We start from the raw sequence: 23372 nt of genomic DNA on the forward strand, positions 1-23372 counted from the left end.
CTTTTCATATTTCCTGTTATCTTGTATTTTAACAAATTGTGTTACTTCTGCACTAGATAAGAAATTTACAATTATGATTGTTGTTAAAAGGCCTTCTTATGTTATGGTTCCAGTTGATTTGAGGAACGACCCTTGGTATGACAGCTCAGTGTTATAAACATTGGAATCCTTAAATTCTTTAATTAGGCCAAAAAGATTTGTGGCAGCTCTTATTTTAGGAATATCAGCTTTGATAGCTATTTTGACCTCCTTTGCGGTTTCCACCACTGCCTTAGTTAGGGAAATGCAAACAGCTCAGTTTGTAAATGAGATGCAGAAAAATATTTCAGTAGTATTGTCATAACAGTGTATTATAGATGAAAAAAATTAGAAGCAAAATTAAATGCCTTAGAGGAAGTGGTTCTAGCTATGGGACAGGATGTGGCCAACATTAAAACTAGAATGGCTATTAGGTGTCATTCTGGTTATCATTATATTTGTGTTATACCTTACCCTTACAATGCTTCAAAAGATTGGGAAAGAACAAAGGCTCATTTACTAGATGTGTGGAAAGATTCTCATATTTCCTGTGATATAAAACTTTTACAAGAACAGATCACAAATATGAGTCTAAGATATTTAGACTCATGGAATGTAGATAAATTAGCTTCTTCTTTGTCCAAAAACTTAAGGGCTTTAAATCCTTTAGATTGGCTACAATATTTTATTTTTAAAGGAGTACTGCTGCTTTTGGTAGTACTTGCAGTTTTAATTTTTCCATGTCCTTTAGGTTGGTTATAACATCACTTCATACAGTACAGCGAGATATCTTTGAGATCCATCTTAAAAACAAAAAATGAGGAACTACCACACCCACTCCAGTGGAGTCTGTGTAAAATGAGGCAAGTATTTCTAAAAACATGCCCAGGCCTGAGGCGTGCGCTTTCGTAGCTAGGTCTCCTGGAGGTCACTGGCAGGGTCCCAAAAGGACAAGATGGTCTCTTGTGTCTCGACGTCTGTGGTGGGTTGTTTTCTGCTTTTGTCTTTTATCTTATGACTGGTCTGGCTTTGTCAGCATCAGCAGATGATCAGGTGTTAGTTGAAGAAAGATTGAGTACCTCTAGATATTTTGGTTCCAGGAACTGAAAGCACCTCACCAGCAATTTTTGTATAAAATGCTATCATTGAAATTTCTTTTGTGCCTGTGGTCCGAGCGGAGCAGTTTCTTGCTAGGATGGCTCAGGATATGAGTATTTCTACTGGAAGCCCCCCATTAGTTAGAACTCTATTTGAAATGTTTTAGACAGAAAATAAAAGCTTCGGATCAATTATGAATCCATTCCAGCAAGCAGAATTGTCTTACCAGATGTCTAGGAAAAGTAAAAGAGTAGCTCGAGAAGGAGATGATTCAGAAAACTTAGGGGAGCTTGGAATTCCTATAAAGGTTGAATTAGGCAGAACTTATGGGAAGTGGTGGTGGTCCCTAAGGAACAAAGGTCCATATTTTTATAAGACAATAGCTTATCAGCAATTCATGATAAATGATCTTACATAAACTATGTTTCAAGTAACAAGAGACTGCCTCTCTTGCTGGGTTTTGTTTTGATGCAGAAATTGTACCATTTCTGTAGTAACCATACTTTAGGAAATAGATACAAAAATGAAAGAAAAAAATCAACTCGGTATACAGATAATGTAATGCCTAATATAGTCCCAAAAGAAAAAAATATATTTTCTGTTTTTTTATGTTTATTCTATGTGTTTGTGTTCATGTATGTGGGTGTACTTGCATCTATGTATAGGAATCCAAACTCCAGTCTTCCTGATTGCACAGCACACACTCAAACCAGTGAGTTATCTCTCCAGCCCATTATTGGCTTGTATTATTTTAGTTTTGTAGTTTTGAACTCAGGTCTGGAAAGAAATGTTTGCAAGTTCAGAGTCCTGCAGTAGCTGCATTGACTTTTTTTCTTTTTTTTTTAAATGTAGTGGTCAGATAAGTGCAAATAGTGACAGTAGAATTTTAACCAAACAAGAGGCCAGGTATATGGTTCATCAGGCAACAGCACCCTAGGCCATTGTCCTTTGACCTTTTCAGACTCTGGTACATGTGAAAGTGTGCATGGACAACCTTCCCCCTGGTCCCCCACCATGTATGTATACACATGGAGATATATATATATATAGGTATGTATGTATGTATGTATGTATATATATATATTTTTTTTTTTTTAATTTAATTTTTTTGAGACAGGGTTTCTCTGTATTGTTTTGGAGGCTATCCTGAAACTCACTCTGTAGACCAGGCTGGCCTCAAACTCACAGAGATCCACCTGCCTCTGCCTCCCTTGTGCTGGGATTAAAGGTGTGCGCCATCAGCGCCAGGCCTGATGCCCAGATATATGTAATATATATTATATAATACATATTTAAAAACTAAAATACTTCCCATAACAAAGCAGAAAGGGAGGAAGAAAGAGGGGCTAGAGTGGGAAGGGGGTCAGGGCAGAGGTTAAGCTGATACCCTTTGTTTTGTGACCCAAGGTGAACTGTGATGTCAAAAGCATTTGAGGCTTTGGTCCTGGACAACTGGGATTAAGGCCTTGTCCTTTACTGCTGGAGAAGCTTCAAGTGGGAAAGGAACATTGGTTGGTTTGTAATCAAAGCTGTTTGCTTCGAGTTGATTGGAAATACGTTAAACATCTCAACTCCTTAGCTGAAAATAAAAGTCAGATTTTTTTTTTCCTCCAGTGTTTGTCAATGAGCGGTTTCAAATACTCCTTTTGCTCCTCTGTAATGATGGAGAGCGCTGGAGTGCTGAAGTTCCCAGGGGTACTAGCATTGCAGGGCAGTGCTGTTTCAGGCAGATTTTGCTTAGAAAGGATGCCATTCAGGACCTGTGATCACTGGATGTTTGTGAGGGACCTGGAAAACTGTAGGAGTCACTTCACTCCCCTTTATGCTCTCCTAATCTCCATGAGTAATTCATCCTCTTTTTAACACTGTTTTCTAGAATATATGGCAGAAAACAAAAACAAAAACCTCTTAGTCTGGAACACTAAGCCGCACTATTTATGTTTTATTTAATCTCTGTGAATTCAAGTCCACAGAGCAAGTTCCAAGACAGCCAGGGCTACACAGAGAAACCCTGTCTCAAAAAAAAAAAAACAAAAAACAAAAAACAAAAAACAAACAAACAAAAAACAGGCTTCTTATTGATCAGTTTGACAGAGTTGGAGTTAGGGATTCTAATCCTGACTGCACTCTTCATTCCTATATGACCTTAAGTATATACATTCTGAGGTATTGTAAAGAGACAAAGATTTTTATCCTCAGCACTTCTCTCTATAGGCTGTTTACACATACATAGAGGTGGGACAGATTGGTGTGAATAAGCATGGATTTATTCACACCTATCTGTCCCACCTCTATGTATGTGTAAAGGAACCAATCACCCTTAGTCAACTATTCATTGTATATCCTTTAACCCCTCAAAATAAATTAATTACTGTTGTGTTGTTATATCAAAATGAGCTTTTGGAGGAAGCCTGGGTAAGACACAAAGCAAACTCCCCTCCAGTGTTAGAGTAACAGACTGACAGAACTCAGAATGAATTAACGAGAGCATTCAAGTTCCAGCCTCAATGATCTTTCAGGGTCCAGGCTAGAGGCTAGACAGCAGGCGGGTAGGGGTTTTCTAAAAACAGTCTGAGAATGAGAGGGAAGTAAACTGGCTCACACAGGCACACATTCCTCTCATGACTCTATTCTTCAAGAAAATATTCTTCCCAAAAGTTCTCTTTCAAAAGCTTCTTTAAGATTTCTCTAAATCTCTCTCCTCAAAAGTTCTTTCTCTAAAAGTTCTCCTAAAGTTCTCTTCCAAAAGTTCTTAAACATTCTCCAAGAGTTCTTTCTAAAAATTCTCTAAAACTTCTCCAGAGGTTTCTCCAAAAAAGTCTCCAAAAGTTCCTTCTTCTAAAAGTTCTCCTGAGGTCCCTCTAAAAAGTCTCTAAAAGTGCCTTCTCATCCCACAAGATTTCTAGTTTTTATACCCACAGGCACATTTAACAACTCTCTGACATGCATATCTCTCAGAGCCAGGAAGGCAGGTAGGCTCTTGAGAAAAGCAGGTGCCTCAGTTTCTTCCCTGGATGTGACTTGCAAAACTGGCCTGGCAAAAGTAAGTCTTAGTGGGAACCTGACTTGCTGTTAACTCATTAAAGGGGACTTCTCAGCACTCACTATATCAAAGGGAAAAACTAAGATTATGTAGTGTGAGATCCAGAAACTGCAGCTCTTAACTGCTGATGCCTTGGTAAGAGAAGGAATTCCTTTCTCTGGGGCCTATTTGAGAATATAAAGCACGAAGTACATATTTTATATACAGCCAAACTCATAGTAACAAATATTCTGGAGTTGATACCTAGAATATTAATTGCTATTTCTGTAATAAATGATAAAGGCTCCCAAGGGAATTTATTGGAATGACTTACTGCAGTCCAAATATCCAAAGATGGATGCCTGTGAATGGAAAGTCCAAGAGTCTAGTAGCTGCTCAGTCCACAAGGCTGGAATGTCTCAACTAATCTTAAATATAAGCTGGAAGACTGAAGAAGTAGGCTTGAATGACAGTGAAGGAATGGATGTTCTATCAAGGTAAGAACAAGCAGGCAAAGAGCAAAAGCTTCCTACTATGTTTTACATAGGCTTCCAGCAGACGATCTGGCCCAGATTAAAGGTGTGTCTTCCCACCTCAAAATGTGAATTATGGGTGTGTGTCTTCCCGACTCAAGATCCTGATCAAAAGTGTGTGCCTTCCTACCTCAAACAGCCAGGCTAAAAGTGGGTTTACCCACTTCAAACCAAGCAAAAAAAAAAAAAAAAAAAAAAAATCTCTCACAGGTGTGTCCTCCATTCCTGGATTGCAGTTTATTCCAGATGTAGTCAAGTTGACAACAACAACAGCCATCATGACTCCCTTCGACTGTCCTATTTTTCTCTCATTTTTGTTTTTTTAGTGTGTGTGTGTGTGTGTGTGTGTGTGTGTGTTTGCCTGCATGTATGTCTGTGTACCACTTGGTGCCTGGTGTTATGGACACCAGAAACGGGCATCAGATCCTCTGGAACTGGAGTTACAGAGAGTTGTGAGTCACCATTCCAGTGCTAGGAATGAATCCCTGGAAGAACAGCCAGTGCTCCTGACCATGGAGTCATCTCTTCAGCCCCATAATGCAATTTTAGATATAATTGTGTTGGAATTTCTCATCTGGGTCACTGTTATCCATTCATCTGATTCATCATCTGATTTATTCCCCTATTGACTGCTGTGGTAGATTTTGTTTCCAAAGGATTGCAGAAGGCAGTACACCTTGCCTGTCTAAGGCTCCTGATTGGTCTAATAAAACCCTGAACATCAAATAGCTAGGCAGAGGAGGGATAGGCAGGTCTGGCAGGCAAAGAGGATAAGTAGGAGGAGAAATCTAGGGAGAAAGATAGACTCCCTGGCGCCAACCAGCCAGGCAGCCACCCACCACCCAGATAAAGAAGCAGCAGGAAAGTAGGACATACAGAATGAAAGAAAAATAGAGAGCCCAAGGCAAAACATAGATGAAGAGAAACAGGTTAAAATAAATTACAAGAGCTAGTGGGACAAGACTAAATTAAGGCAGAGCATTCGTAACTAATAAGTTACTAATAAGTTATTCGTAACTAATAAGTCTCTGTATCGAGATTCGGGGGCTGCGGGCCCAAGAAAGCCTGCTACACAAAAGTGTATAGATATATCCAGTACTCTCCTCCCTTTGCCCTATTTATATTTACCTCATTGTCAAAAAAGTCTCTCCTCTCCCCACTTGAATTCTAACGGGGGCTTATGCCTTCCCTGACAAATGTGAAATGGCAGAGATTATAGCTTACAGCTGCTTCTGTCTCTTGCCCTTGTGGCTGTGATACAAGGAAACACAACAGTCTCACACAGAAAGACCCACAAAGAGGCTCACATACCCTGGAAGTGGTATTCCCAGCTCTGTATTGACTCTAGGACATGTGCAAAAATGAATCTCAGATTATTTTACTCCCTTGCCTTTGAGACTTTCATTCAAAATAACGCACTGTGCTACAGAGACAATTTCCTTTTGGTGGTGTTTTACTCTTTTGTTTTTCTGAGACAGGATCTTCCTATGCAGCCCAGGCTAGCTTTAGCTTCACTCCCACTTCAGTCTCCCTGGTGCTGGGTGCACAGGAGCCCACTGCCACATTGTAGCAAAAGAAATAGTTTCAGGGGAAAGTTACAGAGTTACTCAAGCTTGTTGGGGCCTTTCCACAGTAGTGGCCCTGCTGCTTTGATCTTTATTTTCTTTAGCTCAGGCATATCCAAAGTCCAAGTTCCAAGGTCTTCCTAGGCACCTCTCTCTATTCAGCCAACTGATGCCTGGTTGAGGAGACCTGTTTCCCAGCTCGACTGGATAGGCCGTAGTTTTTAAACTCCGGTATCCATAAAGTTTTCAGAGCCTCGGACTGAGAGTGGGCAGGAGGTCCTGTGCATCTGTGTGTTAACCTTACCCTGAGCACCTCTCCATCTCAGGTTATTGCTGACCCATCGCTGTAAGTGAATACTGGCTGTATCCTCTTCTATGTCACTTCTTCCTTAAATAAATCAACTCTAATGTCTAATGGCGCTCATCTCTCTTATCTCCTAGCTCATTGGGCTCTTGATAAGTACTGTAAGTTATCATTATCTACCTGCAGACACCCTATCTTATTTGAAAAACGGTGATATGAGAAGCACATTTAATCATATTTCCATATATTTGCCATATTTCTTATACAATCTTAAAACAGTTACTTTTATTTTGGACAGCCTATAGACTTTTAACTATAATTAAGGTCACATACGTATTTATTTAAGTGACGAAATTTTGAAAAGGGCTTTTATGTTTACCCAGTTAATAAATGTGTTCTTACTCTTTATTTCTCAGATGCAGTAAGGTGTCTACCTGGAATAGCATCCCTTACATTGTGCATTTCTTGAAATATAATTAACTGCAGATGTACTTTCTCTTTTTCCCTCTGGAAATTTCTTCCTTTTGTCTTCATTTTTGATGTGTATATTTGTTAGGTAAAGAGTTTCAGGCATTTTGCTTTTATTTATTTTTGCTCTTTCCTTTTGAGCACTGAGGGTTTATTGTCTCCTGCTTAATTTTTTTATGTTTGTTCTTTTCCCCTGTAACATTGCCACTTTCCTCTGGCTATATTAACACTTGCTCTATGTGTTACTAGTTTGACTATAATGACAGATGGGATTTTGCTGTTTTTTTTTTTTTTCTCCTGTATTTTGTTACATTTCTTGTGACTGTAGCATGGTGCTTTTTAATGATTTTAGGAAAAATAAACCCTAGTTTTTTGCAAGCATTCCTCCTGTGCCTCTCGTTAACATGTCTTTCTAAAGTTCCAATTATTAGAGAATTTATACTCTATATTGAACCATATGTATTAAAATATTTTCCCATGTCTCAAGTGCTCTAATCTTTCATCTTGATTTTTCTCTTTATAGTTTAGTTTGAGCTGTTCTTATATCTATTGGTTCCTTTCTATTTGCTGTCTGATGATTCCAACATCTGGACTACTTCTCTTTCTATTATAGTGAATTTTTTCCTCTTGTAATCATGAGTTTTTATAACCTTTATGTATAATAATAAAAAAATGGATCCTGGATGTATTATGTGAAAATAATATCTGAGAAAAAAAGAGGACCAGTGATATTGTCCATGGATAAAATAAGTTGTTGCCAAGCCTGACAAGTTCAGTTACATCTCTGGGGTCCCATGGTGGAAGAAGAGAATCAACTTATAGTTATCTCTGTCTGTCTCTCTGTCTCTGTCTCTCTGTCTCTCTCTCTGTCTCTGTCACACACACACACACACACACACACACACACACACACACACACACACTAACGGTAATAAAAGAGCTTGACCATATTGTGTTGGGATTTGGGGCTGATCACTCTGATTTGAGCCAAGTGTGAGTTGAGTCTGGGACCAGTGGCAGATTTACTGAGTTCAGTGCACCACTGACTTCACCAATTTTTGATGGTGGGGTGAAGCCCTTTCTCATCAGAAGAGCCTGGTTTCTCGGCATTCGTGAACTTTGTGGGAGGATCTTTGGCTTTAACAGTCATTTTCTAGCTCTTTAAACTGAGAATTTCTGATGTACAGTTCTGGAAGAAAGGTCACTAGGGAATTTGCTTGGCTCTGTGATAATACTTCTGACTTCCTCAGTATAGGTACATTTCTTTGCTCCTCTGCCTTCATCTTTTGGAGGACAGCTGCCAAGTTTTAAATGAGGGCTTGAAAGCCCCCCATGGATTCATCTCAGTATATATCCCTGCAGCCAATCTCAGGCTTCTGGTGATGCCCTATAGACATGGATGAGTGGAGACATATTCTGAAGAGAGTTTCTCAGAGTTCCATCTCAGCACCCATCAAAAGTATATCCCCCTTTCTCTTAGTTTTCACATCTCTCTGTGGGATTCCTTTTTGCTGTTTTATAATAAGTGAATAGCAGAGTAGGTGGGAAATTTTCTTGCCTCCTAGGAATAGCTATTTTGTCACATGCTGGAGTTTGATTCATTTAGATGGGTGGCATTCTCAGCAAAATGAGTTAAAAAGAAAACAACACAACAACCAGATAAGTAGATCAAAATCTGATGATAGTTTTGGTTGTTGGGAAGAGTGGTCACTCTTGTGTTAACATTTAAGGGCAATATAATAAGCATATCAGCAAGCCTTCTGTGTATTTGAAGGTCTTATATGCTCCTAATCAAAGTAATAGTCCTATCTTTTTTCTCTAAGACAGAACACATGTGTCCCCATGGAAGAGATTAGGTAGTAGTGTTACCTGTCCTGTATAGGGAGCTATTCAGGCAATTAGCATGTTTTCAACTCCATTCAGGTTTTTCCAGACTTGTGAATGATGACAGAGATGTCCTCCTTGATGTTCTGATACCATTTATGCAAAGTTGGAGTGATGCTTGAACTTCTAGCATTTACCCGCATGCTCCCTAGCTTTTAGAAATCTGTTGAAATCTCTCAGGTGTCTTGCATTACAAAATTATCACAGTCTACTTGCAACAAATCAATGCAGAGTTAAAACTGAATCATAAGAGATCTGATTCCTGGTCCTTTCCATCATTCATTAACTTTATTGCCACTGTATTTCATTTCTGTTTCTATTTTGAGGTTTTGGTGAAGATATTCCTGAAGAATTGTTCAAGGTTCCCACTGCAAAAATGGCCAAGCTGACAGCCACTCCTCTCAGTGCACTTGTTGATGAGCCTGTGCACATCCAAGTCGCAGGCCTGATGCCCTTTGAGGTGGTGTGCCTTCAGGCATCACTGAAAGATGAGAAGGGGAATATGTTTGGTTCTAAGGCCTACTACAGGGCTAATGAAGTGGGGGAGGTGGATCTGGAGCGTGATTCCTCAGTTGGAGGAGACTATATGGGTGTCCACCCCATGGGCCTTTTCTGGTCCTTGAAACCAGAAAAGCTGTTGAGTCGACTGGCAAAGAAAGATGTGACTAGCCCCTACCAAGTCCACATAGAACTTTGCAAGCCACACTTTCCAGTAAAAGGTATAGTTGTCAGTCCACCAATGGATAGCCTGACTTTGGAAAGATGGTATGTGGCACCTGATGTCACAAGGATCCAGGTAAAGGAGGGCCGCCTCCGGGGAGCCCTCTTTCTGCCTCCAGGTGAGTAGAATCACTCTGGTTCTGTCATTGCTGTTTCCCTCTTGGGATGCCTTGTGCCTATAGAAATTTAGCTTGGAGGAGGGTATTATATAAATCTCAACATCCTGCCTGAGAATCCGGGTTAATGTTGGTTCAGAACAAGAAATAGGTTATATTCTACTCTAACCCAAGTTTCTTCTCTACCATGCTGAAGCTTGTCTAAGGGTATCCCTACATATTGCAGAGTTCCTGCATTGGGATGTTTCTGAAGAGTTTGGATGCGGGCTAAATGCAGTTCATTCAAGCCTGGCTGATTGAAGACTCTGACACAGCTATTTTCAGGAGCGATAGCATATTGATATTCAGTTTAAGGATTGTAGCTTTACAATAAAAATACAAACCATCCCATTGTGCTTAGTTTTGTTTCTTTAGTATCACACCTTTAAAACATGTGTATTGGTCCAGGCCTCTGCCTCAGGCTGCTTTGCTGGCACCAGGTGTGTCATTTTCTATCTTCTGGGACACTGGGTATGTAAAGTCTCTCAAATCAAATGATCTACTGGAGCTCAAAGGAGAGATGATATCATTTTGTCACAAAGAGGTTGAAATAAGTGTCAGAACATTTCAGACCCTTCATTGTTCCCTCTCTTCCTACTCATCATCTTTATTAGTGTACTTACATGGTAGTTTGTAAACCAAGACATTGTGTCACCTCATTTCTCAAACTAAAGGAAACACAGCCATTTAAAAACTCGCCAGGGCCCCTTTCGTGTGATGTCAGTGTTTACATGAACATGGCCAGTCTCCCTTTCCCAAAATTGAGTTTCAGGACAGGGACATTTATGATAACCACTGTGGGTGGGCTCTGGTTTATGGAGAACCAGGCTGTCTACACTGAGTGAGTGTGGACTGGTGCTCTGACATCCCTCCTCTTTCTCTGTATTCCAGGCTGCAAGGAAGAGAAATTATATAAAGAAAGAGGTCCTCATGTCCATCTTCTGAGATGGGAGGTTTTATCAACTGTTTCATCAGTTAGTGATTAGTGGAGTGTAACAGAGAAGGGTGTTTAACCTTTGTTGTTGTTGTTGTTGTTTCTTGAGACTGAGCCCTGAAACTTAGGCATGTTAGGCAAGTGCTCCGGGACTGAACTCCTGAGCTGCAGCTCTTACAAGACATTTTAGACAGTGTAACTATGAAAAGACATCTTTTGAGCTATGTCCTTCATTTATAAAGAGAGAAAACGTTTGTCTAACTAGACCCTGTGAGGGCTAACCCTCAAGGACATGAAGATCTCCAACTAGGACCTTTCTTAAAAGTTCTGCCTCTCCTAGGTGGCTGTTGGAGATAGCCTTCATCAGCCTGTAGCATTTCTTGAAGGAAAGCTCATATAAACAGGCAGCATATTTTGTATCTAATTTTAGGATCTTCATAGATATCCTAAAGCTCATTTTTGTACCCTTTATTGGTTAAGAAGCCCTGGTACATTTTACTTTTTTAATGATTTTCTTTACTCAAAGACTATGGAAATGAACCCTCCTCTAGGCTTTAGGAATTAAATATGTCAATGCATGTAGTTTATAACAAAATCCCTAGAAGTTACATTTCACTGTATATTGAGAAGGCTTTACTTCTGCCTCATACACAAGGCTGAACATTTGAATGTTCTATTTGAGCATTTATACATTAATAGCAAGGTTCAGTTCTGAGTGTTAGCTTCATATTCTTGTTGTCTTTCCCTCTTGTTTTCATATGTAAACTGTTTTATGTTGCTCTTTTCCAGGAGAAGGTCCTTTCCCAGGGGTCATTGACTTGTTTGGGAGCACTGGTGGACTGATTGAATTCCGGGCCAGTCTTCTGGCCAGTCATGGCTTTGCAGCCTTCGCTCTGGCTTACTGGGCCTATGATGACCTGCCTTCTTATCTGGAGAAGATAGATCTAGAGTATTTTGAAGAAGGTATAAAGTTTCTCCTGAGACATCCTAAGGTAATTTTAAGCTCATTAGTCTGTTTTTATCCCAGTGTTACATTAACTGCAATGCTATGTGATTTGCCTTAACTTCGAAGTGTGATTCTGCCAAGGCTGTTTTTTTTTTGTGCTACAAAGAACAGCTGTCTTTTACTCTTTCTGGTTTGGATGTTCCACTTGTAACTACTAACTAGGACTCCCCTCCCACCCTTTCTTTTTCTCTTTCTCTCTCTCTCTCTCTCTCTCTCTCTCTCTCTCTCTCTCTGTGTGTGTTGTGTGTGTTGTGTGTGTGTGTGGGTGTGTGTGTGTGTGTGTGTGTGTGTGTGTGCATATGCATGTGGAGGACAGAGGTAGACAATTGAGTATTGTTTTTCAGAAGTCATCCAAGTTGGTTTTGAAACAGGGTCTGCCATTAGAGGCCTGGAAATTCCCTATCAGGAAAAGCTGTCTGTCCAATGAGCCTAGGGTCCTCTTGTGTCCATCTCCACAGGACTGAGATTACAAACAAGACAGCATGCCTGACAATTTTACATAGGTTCTGGGAGCATAACTTATGTCCTCATACTTGCATGGCACTTAACTGACTGAGCTTTTGTCACAGGCCCAGAAGTCCTATGTATTTGCATCTATAAACCAACAACTTGTGAGCATGTTTTCCAGAACCAAAGTCTGAGTCATCTCTCCCCAGAGTTCTAGACCATGGAAGAAAACAGAGCAAAAACAAACAAACAGCCTTATGTTGACATTTAGCCCACCACAAGTGAGTTTTCTGGAAAATGTAGAGTTCCTGATCAGCAATTCTTTGGTCCTATCCAACAGTGCACAAGATAGCTGTGTTTCAGGCACTGAGTCAACATGTCAGTGTCTTAAGATAGAAAGAACTGTCAAGAATTCAGAATGATCTCTTGATTCTGTGTTATTTTGAATGAGAAGAAAATCTATCCATGAGTAGAATATATTGGCCTTACAACAGACACTAAATAGATATGTAGCCAAAGACAATAGGCTCAGACTCATCAAAATGCACCCCCTGAGAGTGGATACCTCACTTTGTCATGAAAAATCAAGGTCTTATTATCCTTAAAATTGTTCATAAATTTCTTTTCTGGGTAACTAGCACACCTGAATCACTATTACTCTTTATTGCCTCCATTTTTAATGTGTGAAAATTCAATTTACATCCCATTCTTCTGAGACTCTTTGATCCTGTCTTTTCATCTGGCAGATAGTTAGCTGCCTTAGGGAATGATAATACTCCTTTGCTGGGCGAGGTTGATGATTGACAATGAAAAGTGTATTGAGATACTCTATTTTGAAATCTCTTATGAGATGAAAGCTTTCTATTCATTGTCCTAACCTCCCTTTGCTCTCACCCCTTTCTGTAGGCAGCTCATCCCTCATTACTTATTGCCTGCCTAATGCTATTTGCAATAGCACATCGACTTTGCTTGTTTTCCTGGCTACATTGGTTTTGTTGTTCTTGTTTGTTTGTCTTGTGGTGACTACTGCATGCTAGAGAAAGACTTCCCCACAGACCTGTATTTCTAGTCCTGGTGATATTTCTTGAAAGTATTTTAAACTCAGAACCAGACATAATGCTGAATCTAATATATCTACAGTAAAACTCAACTAAATAAACAAACTGCATTGCAGAACTCTAGCTACTTGACATATAAGCATCTGGGTGGGTCCTTTAATTTTTTTTTTTTTTTTACTTTCCTGTTACTATTCCTTGTTGAAGTTCTTGATTGTTTGAAATTTCAGATTTCCTAATGAAAAAATAACATTTCATTTTTATTGCTTTTAGGTCTTGGGCCCAGGTGTTGGCATCATTTCTGTATGCAAAGGAGCAGAAATTGGACTGTCTATGGCTATTAACCTAAAACAAATTAAAGCTACTGTACTTATCAATGGGCCTAATTTTGTTACCAGTGATCCACATGTATATCATGGTCAGGTCAACCTGCCCGTCCCATGCAACGTAGAATTTGTAACCACCAATGCCTTAGGACTTGTAGAGTTTTATCGAGCCTTTGAGGAAACTGCAGATAAGGATAGCAAATATTGTTTTCCCATTGAAAAAGCTCAGGGACATTTTCTTTTCGTGGTGGGAGAAGATGATAAGAATCTCAACAGCAAAGTACATGCTCATCAAGCCACAGCACAGCTGATAAAAAGTGGGAAGAAGAATTGGACTCTGCTGTCTTACCCTGGGGCAGGTCACCTGATTGAACCTCCCTATGCCCCATTGTGCTCTGCCTCAAGGATCCCCTATGTGATCCCAAGCATCAGCTGGGGGGGAGACGTTATTCTACATGCAGCCGCACAGGAGCATTCTTGGAAGGAGATACAGAAATTCCTCAAGAAACATCTCATCCTAGATAAGACCAGCCAGCTCTGAGTGGACTTAATGGTATTACTGGGAAGTAGAGCTGTTCATCTCCTGACCAGCACTACATCTCACTTTCCAAGAGGGATGTCTCTGACCGCTCACTGGATGATGAAGGAAGCTACCACAAGAAAATGCAGGTGGGCTGAGAGTGATAGTATCTTGACTCTGGAAGGGGAAAAATGTTTCCCATGTAATGAAATGTCAGGAAGGGAGAACCCCATATCTGTGTAGATAAAATCCTAGGCCTACCTTTCCTAAAGTTGTCATCATCATGACAATCTCATGTAATCATAATTATCAAGGAATTATTATTCATGCTAAACCACAGGATACTCTGCTTTGTAAAAAAAACACAAAAAGAATTATATATTGGCGATTTTACTAATTTCTTAAAACTCACATTAAATATGCTTACATCATTCTATTGTCACTGGAAACCTAGACGGGTATTTTTAAGGCATTGTGAATGCTTATATGTATACAGGAGCATTGAATCGGTTTTTAAAAAATTAGCAAATGTTAATAAATAACTTTTGTCTCTAAATGTTTACAGCATTTTCTGTAATAAGAAGGGAGCGATCTGATTGAGATCTACAGAAGTGCAGCCAAGAGAAGCAAGCATGATGATGAGGACTGTGGCCCTATAGGTTAGGGGTTAGCAGTTTTGTTTTGTTTTGTTTCTGTAAAGTACTATACCATGAAATTTCCACTTTGTCATCTATAAGTCTTCTGTCAGTATGCCTCAGTCTGCTATGATAATAAGGGAAGTATGTAGTGAAGATGGTGTTTGAATTCCATTTAAACTTTTAATTCTGTATACTGCAATTTACATTTAATAATTTTGTGTTGAAAATAGTAATGTTATTTAAAACTTGGCAAGCATTTGCAAATCACTGTTAATCCATGAGCAGAACAGAAATAAGCTGCAGGCTCACAGGGCGTAATTTCTAGAGCATTCCAAATGACCGCTAGGCTTCTCTAAAGTAAAAATGGCACAAATATCCCTGAGCTACTAAAGTGCACTGGGTAGAAGTGGTAGGTAACTGGTGGTTAATAGGGTGAAGATAAATGTGTGCAAATACACTTCAGATCATCTTTGAAGCATGATGGGAAACCAGTGAAGAATGAACATAGTAGCAACATAAGGATACTTCTGTCTCTGCCTGAACTCCTTTACTTCTGTCTGCTTTGTGATGCTTTCTCCTGCTTAGATAAAACAAAACAAACAAATGCAAACTTATCTGTTTGGGGTGGAACAAATTGTCCCTCCTATCTCACTTTTCTCACTTGTGGTCAATCAGAATACCTTAACTTGATTATGATAATCACACAATTGCAATGACAGATACTTCCAGCATCGTGTTATATAATACTTTCAATGGCAGATATTAATTTTCTTACTCCCAGTTTGGGTATATAGGAAGAAAGTCTCTGCTTATAATGCATAACATTGGCATTTGTTCTGGTGCATATGCCACTAAATTATATTCTAAGGGATTAATCTTAAATAAAATATAATTAATTTCCTCCTTTCAGAATCACTAGAATGTAATACAGTAAACTCTTGGATAATAAGATATTGTTCCCAATAGTATGACTTGTACATTTTTATTTTTATTGTGTTAGTCATATTGTTTTTTTTTTCAGTGTGACAGAATAACTCAAACAAACAATAAAGAACAGATTTATTTGGCTCACAGTTTCAGAGGTTTTAATTTATGGTCACTGAACCCTGAGTCACTTGGTCCTTGGTGGTTTGATAGAGTATGATGCTAGGGAACATGTGATGGAGTAAACTGGCTCTCTTCCTTGTAGATAGGAGGCAGATGTGGCTAGGAACATAATATCCCTTTGAAATTTCAAAAACATGGCCCAGGGACCTACTTCCTTCAACTGAGCTGCTCCTCTTAATACCTCATTGAGTATAAACTCATCAATGGATTAATTACTTAATGAGGTTCACACTTCCATGATCCAATCACCTGTTAATGGTGTTGGCAGTTGGGGCCCAAGCTTTCAACACATGAGCTTTTTAATGCACACCTGTCTTAGTTAGGGTTTCTATTACATTCAATTTACCCCCTCCCATTCCATTTGTCCCCCATTTGTTAAGCTTGTAACAATATCAAATTGCAAAATGCAATCTCTGTAATCCATTATAAAATCAAGATAAAAAAATCAGATCACATACTTCCAACATATAATGGCACATGATATACATTACTATTCCAGCTGGGCAAAACTCTGAACTCTGCATCTCCATGTTTCATATCAAAATGCTCTTCAGATCTCCAATTCTTTTCAGCTTTGTTGACAGCAACATACTTCTTCCCTGTTCCACTCCCTGATAGTAGATTTCCTCAGCAGGTACCCTACAGCTTGGCACTTCTAACATCTTGGGGTCTAAAAGTCAATTCAGGCTTTAATTTCACAGATTCACATAATGTCTCTCTGACAAATGTCTGGCCTCAGTGGCTTTCATTAGTCATGGAGGAATATTCTGTAACTCCTTTCTTCTATCCTTGACTTTAAAGCCAGAACTGTGTGGTTTAAGCTGCCAAGTTCTGCTGCTTCTTGGGGCTGGAACATGGCCCCCTCATTGAACTACATCTTTACCAGCTTTCTATTTTCAGTGGTTACCTTTACTGCCTAAACTTGTTCTGAAATTTGCTCTGTAGAGCAAACTGGCCTCAAACTCAGAGATACACCTGCCTCTGCCTTCCTAGTACTGGGATTAAAGGTGTGTGCTACCATACCTGGCTCTAAACTTTCCTTCCTTTTCCCGTGTTGGAAATTTAGGTGGGTGTAATCTTGCCCTGAAGTCACCACTCCCTTTATTCCATTTTTTTTGAGACAGAGTTTCTGTGTCTAACAGCCCTAGCTGTCCTGGAACAAGCTCTGTAGATCAGTCTGGCTTCAAACTCACAGAGATCTCCCTGCCTCTGCTTCCCTCCCAAGTACTGGGATTAAAGATGTGCACTACCACCAGTTGGCTTTATTCCATTTCTTAATCTGTTTATCTCCTTGAATATAGGATTTAGCTCCATTCCACTTTCTGGTGCTCCTTTTCTTCTTTCTTGCTCAGTTTGCTCCTTTTCATTATAAATCTTCATTAGAGTTAATACTAATAACCACATGGCAGAGTCTATACTAGGCTGTTTTAAGATTTCTCCTGCCAATGGGATTAATCCAATACTTTTCACTTTAGCCTCAGGCAGACATTATGGACAAGGGCAAAAAGCAGCCACATTCTTCACCACAGTATCACAAAAAATGATCTCTAGGCCATGTATTAATATTCTTCTCTTCTGAAACCTCTGGAGCCAGGACCCCACAGTTCATCAAATCACACTCAGCACCATGTCTTCTATGTTATTACTAGGATGGCCTATTAAGCAGCACTCAAAGCATTCAACTGCTTTTCTAATCCACAGTCCCAAGGTCCACATTCTTCCAAATAAAAGCATGGTCAGGTCTATTACAGCAATACCCCCAGTCAATGGCACCAACTTCTTTCTGTCTTCGGGTTTTTATTTCTGTGAAGACACATTATAACCATGGCAACTCTTATAAAGGAAAACAGTTAATTGGGTGGCTTGTAGTTTCAAAGGTTTAGTCCATTGTCATCATGCCAGGACATGGTATGATGACAATGGTTTGTGGTATGCAGGTAGACAAGGAACTGAGAAGTAGCTACATTTTGATCCCACAGACAGCAGGAAGTGATATGAGTGTCGCACTGCATGAAGCTTGAGCATAGGAGATCTCAAAGCCTACCCCTGCAGTGACATACTTCCTCCAACAAGGCCACACCTACTTCAATAAGGCCACACCTCCTAATAATGCCATTTCTTATGCGCTTATGAGGGCCAATTACATTCAAACTACCACAATGCCTTATATGGAAACCACATCAGCCATCCTGAATTATACAGTATTAAAGAGATGTTTGTTATAGTTGTCTCTGGCATTTGAAGGACATTGCACATTATATGGTCTATTTCTGTCTCAAGCTTGAGTATTGTGCATATAGGAAAACAGGGTGAATGACAATGTAATTCTTACATAAGTGGATGATGTTACTTTCACCTAAGAGAAAGAGCAGAATTCACAAAATTATTAGTAGCAATTTATTGTAGTTGGATTTTTCTTTGGGCCATCAGCTCACAAATAGTGACACAGAGACTTACTAATTATGAAAGCGTGGCTTTAGCTTAAGCTTGTTTTTAGCTAGCTCTTCTATCTTAAATTGACCCGTTTCTATTAATGTATGTTTTGTCACATACTGCTCATTCTGCTTCCTCTGTGTCTCCTCACATCTCTTTCTCACATGCCTACATTTGTCCTCCTACTTCCTCTTTCTGCCCAGAAGTTCCACCAATCCCTCCTGTCCAGCAATTGGCTGTTCAGCTTTTTTGTTACAACCAATCACAGTAGTACACCTTCACGCAGTGTACAAATATCTCACAACAGAGCATAGGTGACACAACAGCTACTACATTCGCCAAAGTCCGCCCCCTGCATGTGGGCAGACACAGGAATCTGGTATCTTTGGAGTCCCCCAAGCCACTTGCAGGCAGCTTTGTGGGATTGAAGAAGGAAAACTGTTTATTTCCTTATCATAACGCATGACTATTTTTAAAGTTGCTTTTCTTTCTTTAATTCTTTTTAATAAATTCTGTTATGTGATCGTTGGCCAAAAGAACAGGGTCAGAGTTGCTTTTCCTACCCAGGGTAGAGACATACTTTCTGAACATCTAAAAGGACTACTGTTGTGGGATTTTGATCCATTTAGCCAATGACTTTTGGGGCATCAAGCCCTAGGGTGTGGTCTTGTCTGCCTACATTACAGCTTAAAAGCTGAGGTAGAGGGTCACTTTCTTTCTTGCTCTTGCTCTCTCTTGGGTCATCAGAGTGGAACAGGTAGCAGAGAGGAGGCTTTCAGTTTGTGCTCTCCACTCCTGGCCAGAAAGACTGGGCAAACACAGCTGGATCAGTGGTAGTGTCTAATTGGTTCTGTATCAGTGAGTGTTTGTCCCTATCCTATACCTAAATAAATTCTTGAGACCCTTCAACAGACTCTTGTAGCTTCATGTGACAGACTACAAGACTGCTATTTAGCACAGGCTTTCCGATAAAGAACAAAGACATATTATTGTCCTCTTCCTTAAGAGTTCATCTAAATGTAAATGAGTCTGTCAATCGACTGAACAACAAAACAGCCCCCAGGAGATAAGTCTGTTCCAGAAACTTTAATAAGTACTAGGAAATTGTAGTGGTTTGAATGTGAAACACCCCCATAGGCTTGTATATTTAAACACTTGGTCTCCATTTGGTAGTGATGTTTGGGAGGCTATGGAACTTTTTGCACAGGATTCTTGTTGGAGGAAGTATGTTACTGGGGGTGGGCTTTGAGAGTTTATAACCTCATCCTACGTGCAGATCATGTGTTCTGCTTCCAGTGTGCTGTTGGTTGAGATGTGCTCTCTCAGCTTTCTGCTCCCACCTCCATACCTTTTGCACCATATCTTGCCCTCTGGGACCATAAGTCAAAATCAAATATCCCTCAAGTTGCTTTTGGACACGGTACTTTATCACAGCAACAAAACAGTAATTAACAAGAGGTCTTTCTCAACATGTAGGTTAGTGCAATGGTCTCTCTTGCTTTTATACTCTCATTCCTCAAATGTGTGCCTTTCATTGTGGTCCCCTCTAGTGTCTACTCTTTCTCAATAGGAGTGCCTTCTCTTGCAGTGGTTGTGTAGCTACACTTTACTGTATTAACCTATAATAAATCTTGTCTAGCAGCTACAGAACACTCTGTGTATCACATCAAATTTATTTTGATAGAGAGCACACGTACTATGGAAGAGAGGGAAAGCAAGGGCAACATGTTGGTAACAACTCAAGTTTCTATAGCCACCAGATAGCAACATTTCTCCAAATTCCTCCCTCATAATGACAAGAGGGAGGCCAAAGCCTCAGGCCCAGGAGCAATGAGTAAACACCAGGTGAGGCAACAACAGGTGAGGTGGTTTCCAGCAGTAGCCTTTAGAAGCAATAAGTTCTTCTGGGAAATAGCACCTGTATCCCAGCCATCATCCACTGCCATTTCTCAGTTGGAGTTATTCTGCTGCTACATTGACCACTGGACCCTCAGCCCCACCCACACCTAGAGGAGCAATCACCAGAGATATGGTCCCACTTCCAATGGGAGGAGCATCCACCAGAGTTATAGCTCCACCTGCATCTCAAGGAGCAACCACCTGAGCCTTGGGCTCACTTCTACAAGGAGGAGCTTTCACTGGAGGCTCTGCTTGTACCTGAAGGAGAGGTCAATGGAGCCACAGTCCCCAACTATACCAACTGGAGAAAGAGAGACCTCCCCTGACGCACAAATTCCACCTATACCAATTAGAGGAAGAGATGCATAGACAATAAGGCAAGAACACACTCAACAATATAAAGAGCAATATAGCACCACTAGAAACTAGTGATACTACAATAGCAAGACCTGAACATCCCACCACAGATGAAATAGAAGAAAAAGACCTAAAAAATAACTTTATGAGGAAGATTGAGGCCCTTAAAGAGGAAATGAAAATTCCCTTAAAGAAATGGAGGAAAAGACAAACAAAAATGGGAAGATATAAAAAAAAAATCCCTTAACGAAAACCAAGAAAAAGCAATCAAACAAGTGAAGGAAACAATTCAAGACCTGAAATCTGAAATAGAGGCAATAAAGAAAGCACAAACTGAGGGAATTCTGGAAATGGAAAATCTTGGTTAAATGATCAGGAAACACAAATATAAGTATAAACAACATAATACAAGAAATGGAAGAAAGAATTCCAGGCATTGAAAATATGACAAAGGAAATAGATTCACCAGTCAAAGAAAAATTTAAATTCAACAAATCCTTAACACAAAACATGCAGGAAATCTGGGGCACCATGAAAAGACTGAACCTAAGAATAATAGGGATAGAAAAGAAGCTCAACTCAAAAACACAGAAAATATATTTAACAAAATCATAGAAGAAAACTTTCCCAACCTACGAAAATACAAGAGGCTTACAGAACACCAAATAGACTGGACCAAAATAAAAAAAAGTCCCCTCGCTACATAATAGTCAAAACAATAAACATACAGAATAAAGAAAAATATTAAGTGCTGCAAAGGAGGAAGGCCAGTTAACATATAAAGGCAGACCTATCAGAATTACATCTGACTTCTCTACAGAAGCAATGAATGCTAGAAGGTTCTGGTCAGACATTATACCGACACTTAAGGACCATGGATGCCAGCCCAGACTACTTTACCCAGCAAAGCTTTCAATAACCAAAGATGGAGAAAACAAGATATTCCATGATAAAATCGAATTTAAACAATACCTATCCACAGACCCAGCCCTACAGAAAGTACTAGAAAGATAACACCAACCCAAGGAATTCAGCTACATTCACAAGAACACAGGCAATAGATGAGTTTACAGCAGCAAATCCCAAAGAAGGGAATTGAACACACAATGCCATCACCAACAACAAATATAACAGGAAATAACAATCACTGGTCATTAATATCCATTAATATAAATGGTCTCAATTCACCTATAAAAAGACACAGGCTAAGAGATTAGATACAAAAACAGAATCCATCCTTCTGTTGCATACAAGAAACACACTTCAACCTCACAGACATTACCTCAGAATAAAGGGTTGGGAAAAAATTTTCCAATCAAATGGACCTAAGAAACAAGCTGATGTAGCTATCCTAATATCTAACAAAATAGACTTCAAACTAAAATAAATTTAAAAGGTAAAGAAGGTCATTTCACATTCACCACAGGAAAATTCATCAAAAGGAAATCTCAATTCTGAACATCTGTGCTCTAAACACAAGGGCTTCAGCATTTGTAAAAGAAACATTACTAAAGCTTAAATCATAGATCAAGCACCACACACTAATAGTGGGAGACTTTAACACCCTACTCTCACCACTGGACAGGTCTACCAGACAGAAGCTTAACAGAGAAATAAGGGAAATAACAGATGTTATGATGATTTAACGGACATCTATAGGACATTCCACTCAAACACAAAAGAATATAGCATCTTCTCAGCACCTCATGGAACCTTCTCAAAAATAGACCACATACTCGGTAACAAAGCAAACCTCAACAGATACAGAAAAATTGGAATAATTCCCTGTATCCTATTGGATCACCACAGCACAAAGTTAGAATTCAACAGCAACATTGTTTTCAGAAAGCCTACAAACTCATGGAAATTGAACAATGATCAACTAAACCACCACTGGGTCAGGGAAAAAATAAAGAAAGAAATTAAAAACTTCCTAAAATTTAATGAAAATGAAGGCACAACATACCCAAACTTATGGGACACAATGAAAGCAGTGCTGAGAGGAAAGTTCATAGCACTAAATGCCTACATAAAGAAGCTGGAAAAATATCACAGTAGTCAATTAACAGAACAACTGAAAACGCTAGAACAAAAAGAAGCAAACTCACCCAGAAGCAGTAGATGGCAAGAAATAGTCAAATTGAGACCTGATATCAATAAAATAGAAACAAAGAAATAATACAAAGAATCAATGAGACAGAGTTGGTTCTTTAAGAAATTCAACAAAATAGACAAACCTTTATCCAAACTAGGGATGGGGGATGGTAAGGGGAGGGGAGGAGTGTGGTGATTTCTTTTTTGCACAAATAAAGCCTATCTGAGGTCAGAGAATAGAGCTTGCCACTAACTAACCAGGAATCTAGGCAAAGAGACAGAGGAGGGAATATATGAGCAAGGGGGTCAAATCTACAGACAGCTGAACCAAGCTTGTGGAAATTGGCGAACTCTAAAACTACAACTTCAGGGGACCGAACTAGGCCCTCTGTATGTGGGAAGACAGTTGTGAAGCTTGGACTAGCTGAGGGTCACCTGGCGATAAGACCATGATACAAACCTGGTACATGAGCCAGCTTGTTAGAGCCCATTCCTTAGGGTGGGATGCCATGTTCAGTGGCAGTAGGACCATGATATAATCCTGGTACATGGGCTAGATTATTGGAGTCCATTCCCTATAAGGGGATGCCATGCTCAGTCTTAATGCATGGGAGAGAGCCTGCCCCTGCGCCGACCTATTGTGCCAATCTATGTTGTCTCCTCATGCGAGCCCTTACCCATGAGGAGGAACGGAGTAGGGTCGGGGGAGGGTGGGAGTAGGTGAGGTGGGTAGGAGGGAGAACTGTGGTTGGAATAGAAAATAAAATCAAAAAGTAAAACAAAAAAAAT

The 23372-nt window shown here is 39.7% G+C and overlaps 1 protein-coding gene across 2 annotated transcripts; it reads left to right on the forward strand.

Moving 5' to 3' along the window:
- Positions 1-3397: 3397 nt before the first annotated feature.
- Baat (bile acid-CoA:amino acid N-acyltransferase) lies at positions 3398-15753 on the forward strand. 2 transcript variants are annotated; one of them, XR_004768264.1, is made up of 5 exons: positions 3398-4635; positions 9219-9731; positions 11491-11693; positions 13483-14204; positions 14621-15753. XR_004768264.1 is itself a non-coding variant. In XM_035439879.1 (4 exons), exons 1-4 carry the CDS (start codon positions 4605-4607, stop codon positions 14074-14076), a joined length of 1341 nt encoding a protein of 446 aa, XP_035295770.1. In that variant the 5' UTR covers positions 3398-4604; the 3' UTR covers positions 14077-15753. The 2 variants fall into 2 exon arrangements, 1 of the variants encoding a protein (XP_035295770.1); XM_035439879.1 differs by having other exon boundaries at positions 13483-15753.
- The last annotated feature ends 7619 nt before the right edge of the window (positions 15754-23372 follow it).

The sequence above is a fragment of the Cricetulus griseus genome, chromosome 2 (genome assembly GCF_003668045.3).
Source record: "Cricetulus griseus strain 17A/GY chromosome 2, alternate assembly CriGri-PICRH-1.0, whole genome shotgun sequence".
NCBI classification, from domain to species: Eukaryota; Metazoa; Chordata; class Mammalia; order Rodentia; family Cricetidae; genus Cricetulus; species Cricetulus griseus.

Coding starts and splice junctions, on each gene's coding strand:
- Baat (XM_035439879.1), top strand. CDS start 4,605: ATGACAGTGAAGGAATGGATGTTCTATCAAG. Junction 9,732..11,490: donor AGCCCTCTTTCTGCCTCCAG/GTGAGTAGAATC, acceptor GCTCTTTTCCAG/GAGAAGGTCCTTTCCCAGGG. Junction 11,694..13,482: donor TTCTCCTGAGACATCCTAAG/GTAATTTTAAGC, acceptor TATTGCTTTTAG/GTCTTGGGCCCAGGTGTTGG.